We start from the raw sequence: 17,925 nt of genomic DNA, 5'->3' as shown, positions 1-17,925 counted from the left end.
GCTCCAGTGCTTCTCTTTCTGAGAAAGAAACCAGTTCTTTGTCACGTCTCTGGCCAGATGCGTCGCCTTTCTTCTGCTCCCCACCCGGCTTTATTCCTGGAGGGGGGGTTGCTCGGTGTCAGAACCGAGATCCTCTGTAGAGTTCGGCCATTGGCCACTTCCTCTCTCCCCAGCCCTCCCCTTCATCCAACACAATGGGTCTGCTTGTCCATGCGACACACACTCTCAGACACACACACACCCACAGAGGAAGCTTACACCCAGGGTCCTCCGCCTTATGCCGCGTCTCCACTGGAATGTGATCGTTTTCTCTTTACCATAAAGAGAAAAACCGAAGCCAGTGAGGAACTGAGCTTGAGGGCGAGTCACTTTATCAGTTTGCTGAAGTGTGGGCGTGTGTTTGTGTGTGTGTGTGTGTGTGTGTGGGTGTGAAGCCAGTCTGAGGGAGGGAAGATGCAACCAATGCGGTGAGGCAGCAGTTTAACATGATGAGGCTGAACCTGCCAGCCTGAGCATCAGAGCGCTGACAGAGGCAGAGGAAGAGAGAGGAAGATCTCCTCGGTTCAGGATTTCTGTTTCATCTCCGGACTCAAACTGGACTCAACCTCTGCTAAGGTCAGTGCCTCCATCTGTTCACCCACCAGCACCAGTGGGCTGCAGGAGACGCACAATGCAAACCCTGGCGGTGTTACTTTCCCCATCTGCACAGGGAGAAAGTGTCGGCTTTGGCTTTCTGCTCACTGAGAAACACATTACCTGCTCAGGGTAACAAAGGGAGGGACTCCCGAGACAAAAGACAAGCCGTTGATCTCTCCACAGATGTGGCAGGTGCTGCAGCGCGGCGTGGCGTTGTTGGCCGTGGGTATCTGTGGCAGCGCTGTGGGTCCTCTCAGCTGCAGCTCCCCACCGGTGGGAGAGGACTATTCATTTTGTTTAAGGCGATATTGAATCAGCTGCAGTCGGTCTCAAGATATGCTGCAACACACACATGCCCACACACACACACACACACACACACACACATGCCCACATATCTTTGCACATAGAGGCTGGTGATTTCAGTTAACTCTGTTTGCCTCGATTGGTGTAATCGACCTCAGCTGGGCTGAGCTGCTGGAAAATATGTGTGTGTATTTGGCTACATGCTTCTGCGGGTGTGTGTGAATGCTGTGGATCAATCTTTAATCGTTGATTTTTCACAAACAAAACTATGATTTTAAAAGTCAATTTGTCGTCTTAAATAGCCAGACAATCTCCCAGAGAAGGATGCAACTTCCTGGTCTTTTTAAAAAGCAAAGAAAATGACTCGGCAGTTATTTTATTAGAACCAGATACTTCTAAATATGTCATTAAATGGATTTTTCTCTTGTGGTCAAGAATTCAGTGGTGGACATCGCTAACTAAAACGTTAGCTCCGTTAATGAATAAAGACAAGAAAGCAAATCCTACCCTTGTGATGTGAGGATGAGGACGGAGATTCCCAGGTTCAGGTGGCGTCTGAGATGTCCAGAGGAGGAAGTGAAGCAACAATGTTTGCTTAATTTCTGCTCTTTTTGACAAACATTTGACTAGAATGAACTACTTTACTCTTCCAGTGTAGAGTGACGGTGGGGAAGAGCGCGGCAGGTGTCACGGTCGGTCAGTGGAGAAGCGATTGGGTGTTCAGTTACTAAACGGCAAAAAAAAACAACTTGTAAAAGCAGCTGGGTCCACTCACCCCTCTAAAAACTGCCAGGGGGTTAAAAGTCTGCTTATCAGTTTTTAGCTAGCTTTGCTGCAGTCACATTTAACTTACAGAAAGAGCGCCAAGCCGCCAAATAAAAGTAAACTGACCAATAACATTTAGGAGTAGGACGGACATGTGCCCACCCCCACAGACGCACACAGATGTGAGCTACATACAGGACATTTTGACACAATTTTTATTTTATTCCACAATGTCATGGAATAAGAGGGAAAAACAATGAGAAGTACAATAACTATAATATTCCTCTCTCTTTTTTTCTACTCAAAGAAAGAGCTAAATGAAAAGTTAGCTCCACTGTTAGCAGAAGCTTGCCCACCACTGGAATCCCTACTTTTCATATTCCCTCACTGTAACTCAGGTTAATACCTGTCTCTGCAGCTGAGCGTTTACCAGCAGCTTAGGAATCGCTGTGCTGCTTCTTCTGCTCTGTTTCCCTCTGATTTATTTTTTCCCCACAGGCAGGGAAAAGACCACTACTTTCTTACACATCCCAGTTATTATCTTGTATGTTAATAATATGGAGTTGACATTCTATTAGGTTTTCTGCTAAGTGTTTCCTCAAAGCTCAAGAAAAGGTTGAGAAAAATACCAGCAAAGTTTCCGTTTAAGAAACTTCCTCCTTTTTCATACAGAGGTTTCATTGTTTTTAACAGGATAACACTGTGATAGGGCATTTCTTCTCACTTAAGTGATGGATTGTTGTAGAGTTGATTTTAAATAACAGCTCTAATCGGCAGGAACCACCTGTAAGAGAGTCAGGTAGATGGACAAACAGGTAGATTTATGGGGATCTCAGATCATAACAGTTTGTTCACAAAGTCTGAACTGTCACCCTTTAAAAAAACCTTTACTCGTCTCTGCAGAGATGACACAACCACTGCTCAGTTCGCAACAACTAAATAAACGTCTCTGCATCTGTTTCCAGGAAGCTGTGGAGACGTTTCAGATATCCATGTTATGGGATGATGTTGACTATGAAAGCTGCGTCTCTTCTCTTTATTGATTCTACCCGTCAGCAGCTTCATCGTCGGTTTTCATCCTCGTCACTTTGTCTGTTTCACGTGTTTTCATTATTCCCCCTCTGACTGGTTTGCCCTTCAGGTTTTGGCGGCTGATCATGCTGTCATTTTGTCCTCTGTGGGCTGAGGTTTGTCGTTCCGAGTGTCTGACACGTCAGGAATGCTGATGCTGCTTGACACTTTATTCCACTATCAGATTAGCTGCTGTGTCCATGAGAACAGAAGATGAAAGTTGACTGCATGCGTACTTTCAGTTGTTCAAATTGTTTTCTGCAGGCCAAATTGGGGAAGAAAGAGGTCACATTTAGCTGTAGAGGAAGTTTGAGTTGTTCTGAATGTTAATCATTGGCTGCTGTCCTCTTTCTGCCTGACTGCTTGCTCCAGCCTTGGCATCAAGCCCGTCTGCAGGCTTACTTTCAGGATTGCGGGGTTGCCGCTGCATTGGCAGCTTGTGCTGAGAATATGGCTCCAGCTCTCAGTCAGAAGGCCTCATTCATGCTGAGCACAAAGATGCTGTTTGAGAACGAAGTTGCTGTGCAGTTTGACTGACATTATGTTCCTCATCCATTTACTTCAGATGTAATGCAGTGAGCCAGATCTTATGAATTTCTCCTGATCCCAATTTTCTCTCATCAACTTGAGACAAAAGAGACATTTGAAGAAACACGCAGAAAGTTCGGTTTAGTTTTAGTTTGTTTTGAAGCTCTTTCTTTAAAATTTCTTCTAGTCTTCCAACAGTTGTTTGCCAGCTGGTAGAGCTAATGTTTGCTTTGTGCAGCACATAATTAAGTTTCTTTTGTTGAAATAAATGTCATTTGTGTCAGCAAAGAATATCTTTAAAATGATGTCATTGTGATTTGGAGAAATACAGTAATAACTTAGATAAAGTAGTGCAAACATTTCCAAAATTAGCTTGTAGCATCAGTGTTGGACAATGTCTCCCATGTGCATGACACTGTTGCAGAGCCAGAAAGCTCCTCCAGTGACAGACAGCTGCATCCCCGGTGCACAAAGAAGCTTTATGGCAGATCCTTCCTCCAGAACCTCCACTGCTCCAAAAGTCCCAGCTGTTATTTTCAGTTCTTCCATCTTGTGCAAATAACCTGCTGTCATTTCTTTATGCACAGCTTGCACATTTCTTAAATAATTCTACGTAGTTGCACTTTTACTTTAAACTGAGAATCTTTTTTAACAACAGTACAGTTTCATTTTGTTGTGAGTTTGCTCTTATCGTACAGTCTCTTATTTTTATTTTCAGTTTTTCTATTTTTTACCTCCATTCACCGATTACCTAATTCATACTCGCATTACTTGCCTTTCTTTGCTGCTTCCACTTGACTCCTGCAAACAAACCAAACACACATCCTGGCAGATCTGTGACTTTTTAAAATTATATTTAAATATTTGTTTATGACAGTCTTAAAAATGTTCAAATAAATCATGTGCTTTAATTTATTATCTGGAAACTTGATATGCTACTGGTTCTAATGTGACAGGACAGGTTATGACCCCAGATTAAACTGAAAATAGCATGAAGGAGCCGTAGATATTATTTGTTTTTGTAGAGAAAACTGGCTTTTGATCAGATTTAAGAAAAACTCCAGTGCAAAAAAACGTAGAAAACAGAAAAGGGCAAAATTAGCAGAAACCAGAACAAAGTGGACGTTTTAATAGAACCTGTGGCTTTTATTTAAAATACTCTGCAGAAACAGTTTCTAAAGTAAACAGCTAAAAGATGCTAGTAAGCAAAAAACACCTCATTAACATTCAAGTTCTACCATTTAGTCAGGAATATGTAAAATCTGAAAGAAATAATGGTGTTTAGCTCTCATAGCCATGAGAGCTAAACATTAAAGCTATTTCTGTTCTTTAACCTTCAGGTTGGAGCAAATTGTTTTTCTATTCATTCGGCTTTCCAGAGTTTCTCTTACCATTCATGGATCTTCTTTAGAAATGTGGACGCTGACATTAGCGTTAGCTGCTACATGTTTAGCATTGAGATGCTATTTTAGGCTTGAACAGCTTCACTGATAAGCTAACTGCTTTAGCACAACTTTAACACAACAATAGTCTTTTCCAGGGTCCCATCAGACCAGTTTGAAGCAGAGATGAACCCCAGTGGGACCAGAGAGAAGCAGCTTCCACCATTGCTGTTAGCAGATGTAGCTGGTGCGTCATATTAACAGGCTTACTAGAAACGGCAAATACAAAGGTTCCCAATGGAACCTGTGTGCAAAAACATAATAATAATAATAATAATAATAATAATAATAATAATAATAATAATAATAATAAATTCATTAAATTGATGCAATTAATAGGAATTAACTTGTTAAATATCAGTATCATCTGTGCGTCTCTGTCACTCATCCAGAGCAGGTTCGCCTCCTAAAGTAAACGCCTGCTGTGAATGCATAGTGGCTCGTTTGTGAACGCACCGGTGCGTTGGGACTCAGTCAGACGTGATAATTAGGCAGACAGCATATTGACTGACACATATGGGAGCTCCTGTCCAGCAGCTGTGATGTTTTAAAAGGTGGAGGGACTGATCAGCGTGGTTGGAGGAGACGTGCTGGTAGAAAACCAGGCGAGGGAGAGACGAGGACAGCAGCTGTGTGTCGGTGCTTTTCTAGAGACACTCAGCATGTTCAAGATCACAGCACCTCTGTTTAAAGCAGTTACCCCACTGGCCTGCCCTTGTTAGACATGGGCCAGAGAACATGCTCAGATCATGCTAAGAGTTTATCTTCTCATGCTGAGCTGGGTGAAAGAAGCACGCTGGTAACCACTCAGGAGATGCATGGCATCTGCTCTAGAGCTACATATTTTATGAGATTTTTTGTAGGCAAAATGTTTTCTCGGCTACATTTGCAAAAGAATGTCCTGATTCTGCTGCTCCTGTTCAATCAGTGTCTAATACCGTCTGCACTCCAAACAAGCAGGTGATTCATGGCTGTGAAATTCCTTTAAGGTTCTGCTCAAGAAACAAAGGAAGGCAGAATTAGTGACGTCTAGAAACACAGAGCATCTTTAGCAGCCAGTCAGATGTCCTTCACAGTTTTGTAGCCCAGAGAGTAAAAATCATAATCATACCCTTGAATCATTTCAGGGTGTTACATTTTAATGTATTCAGATATTTTAGTATGTGATATAGTGTAGAAATCCATTCAATATTGGGCTTTTTTATTATTTTAAAATAAAACAGCAAAAAATGAATAACTTGTTTCTTTTTTGTTAGTTTTAAAACTAAATTGGAAAAACAAAAATTGCAAAAAAACTCTCGAATATTTTTACATTTGCATTCGAACCGCACCAGAGTTCACTTCCACCTGCAAACTGAGACCGAGGTTTGTAGGCAGACCTGAGTTCGCTTTGTTGAGTTTGATTACGCATCCAACATAGCTACGTGTTAAATCTTTCCTTTTGGATTTAGATAACTAAAGCAAAAATCAAACAGCAATCAATTTCAATCAAAATGATTTTGTTTCGAGCCATGCACCCGTCTATAATCAGAGTCTCATCTGGTTGTTCTGAACATTTAAGATCTCTAAAAGGTCGATTCATTACGTGTTGTGACAGAAAGCCATCAGTCGTTGGTAATGATCCTTTCTGGAAGGACAGGACTGAACAGAGACAGACGCATCTGGACGCTGAGACCAGCCAATGTTTTCAATGCCAACCATAAAAGCCTCAGTCGTGTGCTTACACACACACATTAGCATGATTAAAGGGGTGTGACTGAGCATGTTAATACTTCAACCCCCACTTATACATTATTTATATGATACCTTCATATAAATAATGGCAGTTATCTCAAACCAGGGGAGCTATGCAAATGAACCAGAGGTAAATTAGCCTTTTTTCTTAGTGCTTATAGTTGACGGCATTGTTGTTTTGATTTTTGGTAAATATGTCTATTATTATATAGAAAGATAAGTGAATAAGTTAGTTTGTGTAACTGTAAAGTCTCCACATCTTCCACTGAGATTCGGCTGAAACTGGACCTTCATGACAGTTTATATGTAGGAGACAGAGTTGTGATGAACAGACAGAAATTACAGCTGTAATCTGAGTTATTAACTGCTATGGCTGGTTCATATTCATCACTCTCACTTCTCTGTTGTTGCACCTGCATCGTCTCCTCACCAGTAAAATTACAGTGTTTAAACCTCGTCTTCTCATTATCCTCCCACTTCAGGGGGACGATGCCCTTGAATCCTGGCAAATCCTCCACCTCCCCCAGAAAAAGAAAAAACATTATAAAGGCGTTGTCATCAGCAACATCTTCAAGGACAAAGCCTCCCTCCTCCCGCCCTGCCATTCACCTGGCGACTCTGGTTTCTAGGGAACCGGTTTGTGCAGTGACAGCGTTCAGATACGCTGACTGTCTGGATGACGAACACAGACTTGAGCCTGCCAGCCAACAGGGAACCTTGGGTTTGAGGAAAGAGCAGCGATTTCCTTGTAGTTCCTAATAATAGTGAGCCAAAAAGTGATTATGTGATGGAAGAAAGCTGTGGTGATGATAGGACGGGGAAACCCTGTGATCTGAAGCGAAGGCATGCAGGTACAGTAGCTATACTTCCTTTGCTTTCTTTTTGTTGTTTTACTGCTGGATCAAACAAACAGAGTCAGAAAACTTCTTATTTTTATGCCACAAGTAGGGTCGTGTGAGAAAATAATCTTGACGGAAATGCTCTGAACTAAAAATATCCCACAGTGGTGAGGCGGTATATGTGAGCGCAGTCACCTGTAAAACATCCTAGACATGCAGCCTGTTTATCTTGCCATGTCTAATGCAAGATGACTGTCAGTTTGATGCATTTTTTTATTCCCCAAATGAAAATGCACTATTTAGTTTGACTTTATTTCTTGTATTTTTTTTTTTTATTCATCTGCTTCAACAAATTTCAGCACATCAATAAAGTTACAGTTCAGAGAATCTGAGATGTTGCTGATTGGAGGTCAGACGCACTTTTCCGTCTTCTAAATCTGATAAATGTCGCCGATAACCACAAAGAGAATGTGTGTTGCAATAAATAATTCCTTCACACCACATTTTGATCATGAGATAACATAAACTAAATATGTTTCATGCAAACATCTCCTGAGGATCCAATAAGTCTCATACAAGTCACGACTTGTCGACTATCCTGTACAAACAATCTGTACGGTAACCATGGAAGTCCGGCGACGATGGATGTTCATGTTGAGAGGAATTCAAGGAAACATTTGGAGTCGGGTTTCTAGACGCTGAGGTGTGTTTTAACTTTCGGTTTTTGTTCCCACTTGTCAGGAACAGACATTATAAAAGGTTTAAGAGGCTGGATTCCTCTGTCACAAAGGTTCTTCTCTGAACACGTATGTTCACACATGTAACAGCATGTTTTACATGGAGTAAGCAAATGAAAAAGAAGAGATTTTTGTGAAGCGTCGTGTCTTTTTGTGTTGTGTATAGTGCAGGCATATTGGAATAAAGTGGGAAAACCTCCAGTTATCTGCTGCATCAGGACAGCAGATGAGTATTGTGCTTATAGCAGAGCTCATTTTTCCTTGAGCTTTTTTAACTTTGAAAATGTTTGGTGCAGTTAGCAACCCTTAAATTCATTTTTCTGGATAAATTCAAACATGATCATTTACTTGGCTGTTTGTGACCCATTTGAATAAATTTTGACATCTGTGTTCAAATTTTGGTTACTAACTATTAAGAGTCCTTCAAGTAGACAGACGTTTGTATGCATGCTCTTATTTTGAAATGGATGAAGGCAGCAGCAAATGATGTTTATTCTGTTCCCAGAATGCATTGCTGTAGTTCTACTTTAAGGAGTTTAAAATCTACTGATGTCCAACGTGTTTTCTGGTCATCCATCCATCCATCCATCCATCCATCCATCCATCCATCCCTCTTATCAAACTTCCATATTTGCAGTTTGCTTCTTGACATTTTAGCAGTAAAGTAAAAAATTGTTTCAGTTCCTCTATTGACAGTGTGAATAAATGTGTTTTCTTGTTACTGTACATCATAGAAATTTCTGCGAACCATGGAGTTATCTGGCGTTTTCCTTCTTTCTTGCGACTGAATAAGGTGACAAACTCAAATTGTTCCAGTTAGTAAATGTTGACCGACATCTCAAACCTTTGTGCACGTGATGTCTGAAGTTTCTCCTTTTGTTCGAGTTTTCACTGTTTTACGTTGCTGATAGTTGAAATGCTGAGGTTATATTTTGAAAAATACAAAACAAAAAAGAGTAAGTTAATGGACAAGGAGAAGTTTTTGGGTCAGCCGAGTCACTGGAAATGGAGATTCTCAGCATCGCTCATCATTAAGCAGCTCGTCAAACACAGTGTCACGGATATTTTTTATGTTATTAATTTATGCGTGCATGTTGGTCAGTGCAGCCGTAGAAAAGCAGAGCCCAGTTGTGGAAACAATGGATGTGAGGAATCACATCTGAGGAGAGGGAGTGGCAGGTTGAGTCTGGTTTGGACTGAACTGACTCTTATAAGCTGCTTCCATGTTTTAAAGTGTCCAAAAGGAATTTTTCTGGGTTTGAGTTGTGTATAAAAGGAGTTTGTAGGTCTGCATGTGGGTGTGTTTGCGTGCAGGAACAGCAGGCCGGCCATGAGGACTCCAGATGGTGTGTGGAGAAAGCCCTCCTTTAATCCCTGAGCCAGAATATTACCTCCCCTACCCCCGCTTCACACACACACACGCCCACACACACACACAAATATAACTGAATCAGTTTGCCCCCGCCCCCAGGTAGAGAGGTAACTTTCCCTTTAAATGTCATCATTGACGCATTGAGCTTAGCTCTACTGTACCGTTACATCCGTACTGATCCGTCCTAAATACTTAGCTCAGGTCAAGAAAAGCATGACCCTCCCATGAATTAGGTACTGAATGTGTGCAGCAGAGATGGGTAAGCTGGTCAGAGTTGATGGGAAGACGGACGAAGCTAAATCCAGGACCATCCTGGAGGAAAACTTGTTGGTCTGCAGAAGATCTGAGCCTGGTGAGGTTCACCTTACAGTGGAACAACAAGCTGAAACATCCAACCAGATATTCTGCGTTAGATCAAATCATGTTGCTGAAGTTTTTTTATGATCAAGTCTGAAATAAAAAACAACAAATTGCATTTGTATTATTATTATTATTGCTAAATATTAGTTCTATTTTTATGTGAACTCACCGCTGACCTTAGCCATGTTGCTCTGAGATTTCAGTTTCTGTATCACTGATAACCAAAGGTGGCTAGCTGCAAAGCTAGCTGCGCTAACCCTAAAGCACAACATCAGTTCCGCTAACAATAAAGCGCTATACCAACATCATATTTAGCAGAAGCTAATACTAAAGCGTTCAATTCAACCATATGTCGTGAAAAGTATCAACAAAAATATCTCAAATAAATAAATATATGTAAATTTTGCATGTATTAGGTCATGTAAGTGTTGTGTTGTATACTACGATGTGTAGCTCATTAATTTGTTAGTTCTATAGTTGAACATTTGATCAATAAAGCTTCTTTTTAAAAGTTTGGAAAAGTGCTAAACAAAAAACTAGCTCTACTATTAGCACATCAGTTGACATGTGAACACCACTGCCAAATACACCAAATAGCTTTAATACTAACACAAAATGAAACAATTTACATGGATAAACATTTAGTTTTATCCCAAATTAAAGACACTGAACTGATATTGTAATTATTTTTTGGGTAATTAATTCCTGGTATGTCCTGAAATAGCTTTTATATGTTGTTGTTGGTGTAAAAGGTGAAAGCTCAGAATAATGGTTGTGACTTTTATTGAAATAATGCTAAAATAAAGGTGGTGAGAAAAAAATTGAATATTTATAAGATTAGTGCTTTGGAATGTATCTGGAAATATTAGTTTAGGGGAAGTTAAGTGTGTTAAACATTTCCAAGGCAGTTTTAGCGTTAAATTAAAATTGCTGCTTAAGCCCTATTAATGGATTAGCAGAAGTGTGCACACGATAGCCCACTGTTCCTCTAAACAGAGATTAAATTAGATCAATAAAGTTTTGATCTGGACTGCGGTTTGAGTTATTTTTATGTTAGATGGTTTATGTGTGATTCTGCCTTGTTTGTCACACGTTTGGTTTCAGCTCCGGTGTTTCCCACTTCACTCTGTTGTATCTGAGCTCTAATCTGTGTGAGAGGATCTGCTTTTTTAAAGGGCCGTGTGATTGGTGGAGTCTCATCACTGCTTTTACGACCACTACTGTTTTCTCTTTAATCCTTTATGTGCATATTAACCGACTGTGTGGAAAGGCTGCTGGGTCTCCCCACAGATCACATCCAGGCTAATTAGGGTTTATGTCTCCAAGGGGCGCCAGGCTCCTTTCCATTTACTAAACAAAGCAACGTCTGCTCCAGGTTTGAATGAATGCAGCTGGAAGGAAAGTCTGGAGGCTTTGGCATCAAATTTCTCTCTGTTATAATTTGTCAGTTTTATATTCTGATGTCCTTCCTCACTCATCATCTCAGCCTCGGTGCTGCTCCTAAGTAAAACAGGATGTTTTTTGATTTTGCTTTAAGCTCCTTGTTTGCAGAACAAACATTTTTTACGTTTCACAAAGAAAAAAATGACTCTGTTCTGTTTTTTTGTTGCAGAAAGGAAAGGCAAAACTCCATGCTACCAGACCAGAAGTCCTGATGATGAGGCCTGCATAGCGGTGAAAATCGACCAGTCCAGAGGTAGGAAGCATCGCTTCTGTTTACCTCACCTGCTGTGCAGGCTTCCACCGTCAGAAAACTGAGAGATTTATGGGAATTAGAAGAATTAGGGGTTAAAAACAGAGTTTCTACAATAAAGCTATATCTGATGATTCTATAACAGTGATTAGACTTTATAGCTTCTATAAAATCACCACAGTCTCCACAGAAGGATGTGACTGGAGAAAACTTTAGAGGAATTTCCAGGCTTCTTGTTTAAGTTGCTTGTGTCCTCGCCTGTCCTGAAGGAGCTGCAGCAGCATCGCCTTGTTTGCTTTTACCTTAAAATCTGCTAACAATCCAAGGTGGCTGTTTCTATTTCTGCCTCAGAGCATCAACTCTGTAAAACCTTCAGTGTGATTGAAGGCTGGACCCCCCGGCTCTGTAGACGGCTGAAAGCAGAAGTCCTTGTTAAAGTTTACTGGAAATACGAGCTGAAACTGAGAATATAACGGCACAAAAAGCAGTGAAAGATCCCTGAAAGAACCATTTTCAGGCCTGACTTGCTAGCAGGCAATTGTTGTTTATTTGATACAGATGGAGAAAACTTCAGCAATGCAGATGCTACTTTTATGCAAATTTGACATCGATGAGAATTTCCTGCAGTTTCTATCTGTTCTGCAGTGTGGGAGGTTTGAAGCTTTATTTTGTGTCATGCATCTCTTATGATATCACCACAGAGGAAGAGGGGGCGGCATGTTTGTATTAAAACCTGGAATATAAGAGAAAAACGCAGGATGAAAAGTGAAAGGATTGTTCGTCTCCCAGGTGTTCTGCCTCCATCTGCAAAAATAAAGCAGAAGCTGCAAGTTCCTGCTCTATTTTTATCACAAAGGTGTGTGTTTATGGGGGGCGTGTCTGTTTCACTCTGTTAAATCAGTTAACAGAGTCTTAAATTTGAGTTGGTTAAACCTGAAGAAACCCTGCCTTTCCATTGAAAGGTTGTTTAAAAGGCTGCTGCTGCCAGCTAGCTGTCAGGTGACACGTTGGGTGATGTTTCTGTCTGAGCCAACGTGTTGGGCATGTTGCTGCAGGCACAACACACACAGGCTGCAGCTCCTCTGCTGACGTTTGCTCAGCTCTAAACTTTGAAGCTGCCCTGAACTCATCCTGTGCATCAGGTTGCCATATTATTTACTCGTCTGCATCAGTTTCTCACCTTAGCCATCACAGGAAGCCCTGAAAGCCAGAGAGGTGTCCCACGCTCCCAGCAGACCACAGCCCCGCCGCAGCTGGCGGATCCTCAAACTCTGGGCCGCGTTCTGTTTCTGAGCGACCGGGTCGCAGCGATCCACCGCGCTCTGCCTGAGCGCTCATTCACACAAACGCTGAGCCAGAGCACACAGACGCAACGGTTCAGGTTTAGGTTTAATCATCTGTAGTGTCTGGTGATTTAAAATTTACTCTAAAATATGAGGGATATTTATTAATTTAACTGTAAAAGTAACAATAATTCAGGTTCAGTTGGATCCAAATTCAGGTAAAAATCTAATCATTGATCAAAGGAAGAGCAGTGAGTTGTTTTCTGCTCATGTAAAAAAAGCAACTCACTGCTCATGTAAGCTTGCCTGCTTACATGAGCAAGCATGAGGCGACAGTGGACATGACGATGACTGACCTGAACCTTTTAACTATTATTATGATCTGGTGCTTCATGTGTGCTTAAAATGAACAACAATTATTAAAATGAAAGTCTAGATTTTATGTTTAATTAAAACCCAGTGAGTCCAAAATGGCCTAGAATGTTACTTTTGCTGTTTTTAACTTTTCTATTGTTTACATCAATAAATGTTGATAGATTTGAATATAAGAATTCAATTTAATTATTGTGGACCGCTATGATGCATTAAGTCACGCTAATGAAAAAATGTGTAAATGTTCTCAAACTGTAATAAATGTCAGATGTGATTTTACTAGTTTTCCTCCATTAAGTGCAACCCATGTTGTTTTCAGAACATGTAGCACTATTTGATGTTTATAATGTAACAGTACTTAATGCACTGAAGGACTAAATAGCTTCTGACATCAGAAAAACTAAATTCGTCTGCTGGAGCTGTCGTCAGAAATCAATAAAACAATACAAGAGAGTAACTGTTTTCAATACTATGTATTTTTTAAAGAAGAAAATTAAATAACCAATATAAAACACAAAACATACATGGAAACCAAAATACAATAAATATATACACAATACTGCAGTTGATGTTCTAATGTGCACAGAGTCCTTCACTTTTCCCCGCTTGGTCAACACAGTGTCTGACCGACACACATTTAAAAGTCCATAGTTTGTTTATCCAGAAACTTTAGGGAAAATGTCCAAGCGCAATTCAGCTCTGATGGAAAGGGTGAATAATGGGTAGTGTGTCTGTGTAATGAGAAGGAGGGGAAAGTTCATGGACCATCAAACTCCTACCAGACCAGTATGGAGTGAAATTCGGTTCTCCTGGCTCCAGCCAGATCTTAGAAGCTCGCCATCCTTTAACCCCAAAAAGGGGAAATCACCTGGCCTGTATTAAAATAAACAGGACCAGTCAATTACCAGCCTGCTAGTTAACTAGACTTGTTTCCGTTGTACACATAAATAAATGCAATTATACATAAATAAATGCAATTATACATAAATAAATGCAATTATATCTACAATCAATTATTTAAGACAAAGATATTTAACGTTTATCACATCATCTTAAACACATATGTTGCATTTAAAAGTTAGATTGTGTGTTTGATGATCACACAATTTGGCTATCACCATCAATATGTCAAACAAAACATTCATGTTCACTACTCACCAATTCCTTTTAAAGATCAGTGCATGGCAGCTTCATGGCTCCAAGCTCACTGGATATTCAGATCTACATGGTTTATATTGTGAGTTTTTTAAACAAAGTGCATACAAACAAAGAAAGAACCAATTGTTTGACAGCACAAACCTGCAGCTCCTTCGTCTCCAGCTCTCCCTCTCACAGCTGATTGGGAAAGCTGGAGCAGGCCTGAAAAACCTACTTCAGGTGCAGTGATTGGCTGATTGCACTGTGTGACTGACTGTCACTCTAACCAATGAAGTAGCAAAGGTGGGACTAAGGCAGTTTTTACCCTGGGTTACAAACAGCACGGCTGCAGGGATGTGCAGAGTTGACTTTTGCTACCTCTGTGTTGTTGCTTCACACAGTTGTGAGGATGATGATGTGTTTTTAGTAAATAATGCTCAATCATTCTGTTATTTTAAGCCGTAGGTTTGAAACGCAGCTGCTTGTCCTCACCACCCGTCTGTTTGTGACCGTTGTGCTTTGGTTTCAGACGGAAAATTAATGATTGGAATCCATTCTGGTCCGACTGGTTCCCTGAGAGAGCGAGATGTCATTCCTTCCTCATTGAACAGTCAGGTGTCAAAACTATTCATGTGAATGTTCAGCAGCATAAACACACACCTCTGACGTTCATTCAGCTGATTTTCACAACAAGCCTTTCTGTCCCGTCGTTTCTGTTGACGTGAAATCTTCCGGCTTGGGCGTCGCTGTTGGGTTTGCTTCTTCTTTTTATTCGTAAAACACTCAGAGGCAACGCACTGCCATGTCTGCTGGCAATTTATCTAAATAAATGTGTAACTAGACTGGAACCAGGAGCAGCTGCAGAACATGGACAGGTCAGAGCTGGCTTCGGTTAAAGGTACATGCTGGCCCTGGTTTTTACCATCATAATGTTAGATTTTCACAGAATAATGATTCAACATTTAAAAAGTTAACAGAAACCGTTTTAGTTGTTTGCTGTGATGTACTCTGGTCAGGTTTACGCTGCAAAAACATAAAATCTTACTGTAAATATCTTATTACACTTAAAATAAGACAAAACTAAATTACAAGTAACTTTTTAAGAAGATGTAGGAGCTTGTTTTAGATCAATAATTTCTTAATAATGATTATTAAGTACTAGAGCAAACTTCCAGAAAACTGAAAAAGAGCTGAAACTCTGAGTTTCTATGAATCAAAACTAAAACCCACCTGGTTAGAGCTGCTTTAGAACCATAATAAATGGAATATTGACCAACATATTTGATGTATTTTGATGATTTTCATGTTGACACTCGATAAATTGTAATGTTTGCCACCAGTTTCTCTAAATAGTGACTCTATGTTATTTTTATGGGTTTTAATTTTTGTATTTTTATGAAGTAAAGCACTTCCAGCTGCCTTGTTGCTGAAATGTGCTATTAAAATAAATTTAATTGATAGATAGTTTCACTAGCAGAATGCTTTGATAATGTCTTGTTATAAGTGAAAAAGTATTTCTGAAAAGTTATCTGTAAGTTAGTTTTGTCTTGTTTTAAGTGTAATAAGATATTTGGACTATAACTGGATAAAATCTACCTGGTCAGACTTTGAGTTTTTGCAGTGTTCTGTCCTGTTTGCCTGGCATTGATCCATCTAATTGGGCCTCAAGTTAAAGATTTTTTGCTCGTTTCATCAAAATGACACAAAGTCCAACTTTTAACATCCTGTTGGGTCTAAAGTCTGTCTGCAGGTGGAACAGCTGTTATCCCATCAGTCGGATCATGTTTGTGTCTTGAGCTCCTGATTTGTGTTGGTCGTTGTGAAAGTTTCCTAAGTGGGGTGCGGGGGTGCGTGGGGGTGTGTGTGTGTATGTGTGTGTGTGTGAGGGAGGAGTTTAGTGCGTTTCTCTCAGCCTCCCTGCTGGGCTGAGTCACTCAGCCTGGGAAGATTGCATGGAGCCTAAACTTAGCTTCCTTGTGGGAGCAAACGGCAGCGTCCCCTTACTGAAGAAAGGCTTTGCATCTGTTTGTCCTGCCGGTCTGAAACCTGCGGTGAGTGGATTTACTGGGATTCTCTCTGTTGAACGTTTCTTTCTCCTCCGTTTGTGTTTGAGCTGGGCTCTGCAGCAGACTACCTGCTCAGTATCTGGAAAGAAAACAGAAATCTCACACAGTTTGCTGCTCATATGTTATCTGATGATTTATGAGACGCTGATATTGTCTCACCCTTTTGGATAGTAAACAGTCTAAATGTAAACAGTTGTTGGCAGCGTGTAAATTGCCCAAATTAACTCTATTATCATGATTAAAGTTGCTGTGACTGAGTAAAAGTCACCTGTTTGTCAAGAAGGAGGAGAATCTGTACCTGAGATTCCTGTGGGGCCACAACGCCTTAGTTTCAGGCTCTGACACTCCTGGGCTCGGCGCTGGGCTGCCACACGGCTCACACAGGTGTGTCTTTTGTTTTTTCACTCGCTTCTCTCGCTCACGTAACTTTCAGCACATATTTTACCAGAAGGAAATGATTGGCCTTCTGGTGGGGAGGAGAGAAGTATCTGAAAAATGTTCTGGCTGAGAGGGAGTCTCAGATAAACTTGTCCACCTGCATAGTTCAGGGAAACATCAGTTTTCTGTTGGTCTCTAACTGTTCTCTGCTTTTTAAATTTTCTTTACCCTGAATGGAGACATTTTGAAGTTTTTAACTGGACATTTTTGCCGTGGCAAATACGAGCCAAATCCCACTTTTTCCCGGCAGTCTGAACAGCCCGGTTCCGATTATTTCACCCTAAATAAAATCTGATCTGTTCCACTTTCGCATGTGGAAATAAAGCGTGTTTGATAGTTTTCAAAATGTCTGCAGTCTGAACGGTCATGTCACATTTTATCCGACTTTTACGTCGTTGATGTGAGACATTCGTTATAATTCTGCACCAGAAGAAGTCAGACATGCTAAATATGAACATAAACAATGGCTGAAAATTATCATTATGAAATTATGAAAGCAGTTTGTGTCTGTGCAGCACATCCAATCACATAACGGCCTAGTCAAAGTCTAGATATTAATCTAGTTGAAAAGTTGTCACAGGCCTTGATAACTGACATTTTGGTAGAAATGTTAGATTTCACAGCTGGTAGAGATGAACCCTAAAAGGTTTTCTGCAGTTTGAATTCATGGAGGCTGGATACAAATGCATGCCACACTTTTCAGATCTTTATTCTTAAAAACATTTAGGATTTCATTCAACTTCTTCTTAAAGTTGCAACATGAAAAACATTAAAATCTTTAAGAGTCCAGCAGGTGTTCACATTAAAGACAAAGAATTTTAAAATGTCACATGAATAAATTAATCTTTATGAACTCACTTTAGACATGATCATTTCAGGTCAGAAAAAGAAAACAAAATGTTTTACTGAACTGAAATTATTTCAAGATGATGTCTGAACCACGGAAGGTTCCTCTGTAACTTCCTCAGATGCAAGAAAACAAAAGAGGATGTGATCTTTAGCTGCAGATGCATAGATTAAGGTATAAGGAACAAAACCGTTTCAGGCTCTTAAAAATAAAATGATAGCAGCGACATGGACTCTGTGTGCAAAGAGGAACCGATCTGACCATCCTCAGGGTCCAGCCAGCGTCACTACAGACCTTTA

At 40.4% G+C, this 17,925-nt stretch overlaps 1 protein-coding gene and 1 long non-coding RNA gene across 9 annotated transcripts in view; one reads left to right on the top strand and one right to left on the bottom strand.

Moving 5' to 3' along the window:
- The window catches only part of LOC102225684 (FYVE, RhoGEF and PH domain-containing protein 4), a 60,153-nt gene that overhangs the window by 17,903 nt on the left and 24,325 nt on the right, over nucleotides 1-17,925 (top strand). For 5 of the 8 annotated variants that reach the window (XM_023343916.1, XM_023343939.1, XM_023343925.1 and 2 more), the window contains exon 2: nucleotides 11,403-11,486. In XM_023343916.1, the coding sequence (XP_023199684.1) occupies nucleotides 11,403-11,486 (84 nt within the window). Of the gene's footprint in view, nucleotides 1-7,184; nucleotides 7,334-11,402; nucleotides 11,487-15,087; nucleotides 15,174-15,421; nucleotides 16,327-17,925 lie in introns of those variants that run through there. The other 3 variants (XM_023343933.1, XM_023343945.1, XM_023343958.1) reach the window with 3 other exon arrangements.
- On the bottom strand, nucleotides 13,405-15,025 carry LOC111610320. The gene is made up of 3 exons (XR_002753600.1): nucleotides 14,936-15,025; nucleotides 14,297-14,848; nucleotides 13,405-14,011 (listed from the first exon to the last, which is right to left on the bottom strand). It is a non-coding gene; the product is annotated as an uncharacterized LOC111610320 (long non-coding RNA).

This window comes from Xiphophorus maculatus, chromosome 2 (assembly GCF_002775205.1).
Source record: "Xiphophorus maculatus strain JP 163 A chromosome 2, X_maculatus-5.0-male, whole genome shotgun sequence".
Taxonomy (NCBI): Eukaryota; Metazoa; Chordata; class Actinopteri; order Cyprinodontiformes; family Poeciliidae; genus Xiphophorus; species Xiphophorus maculatus.
Note: the sequence above shows the minus strand (reverse complement) of the source record. Positions and strands in the feature narration are given on the sequence as shown.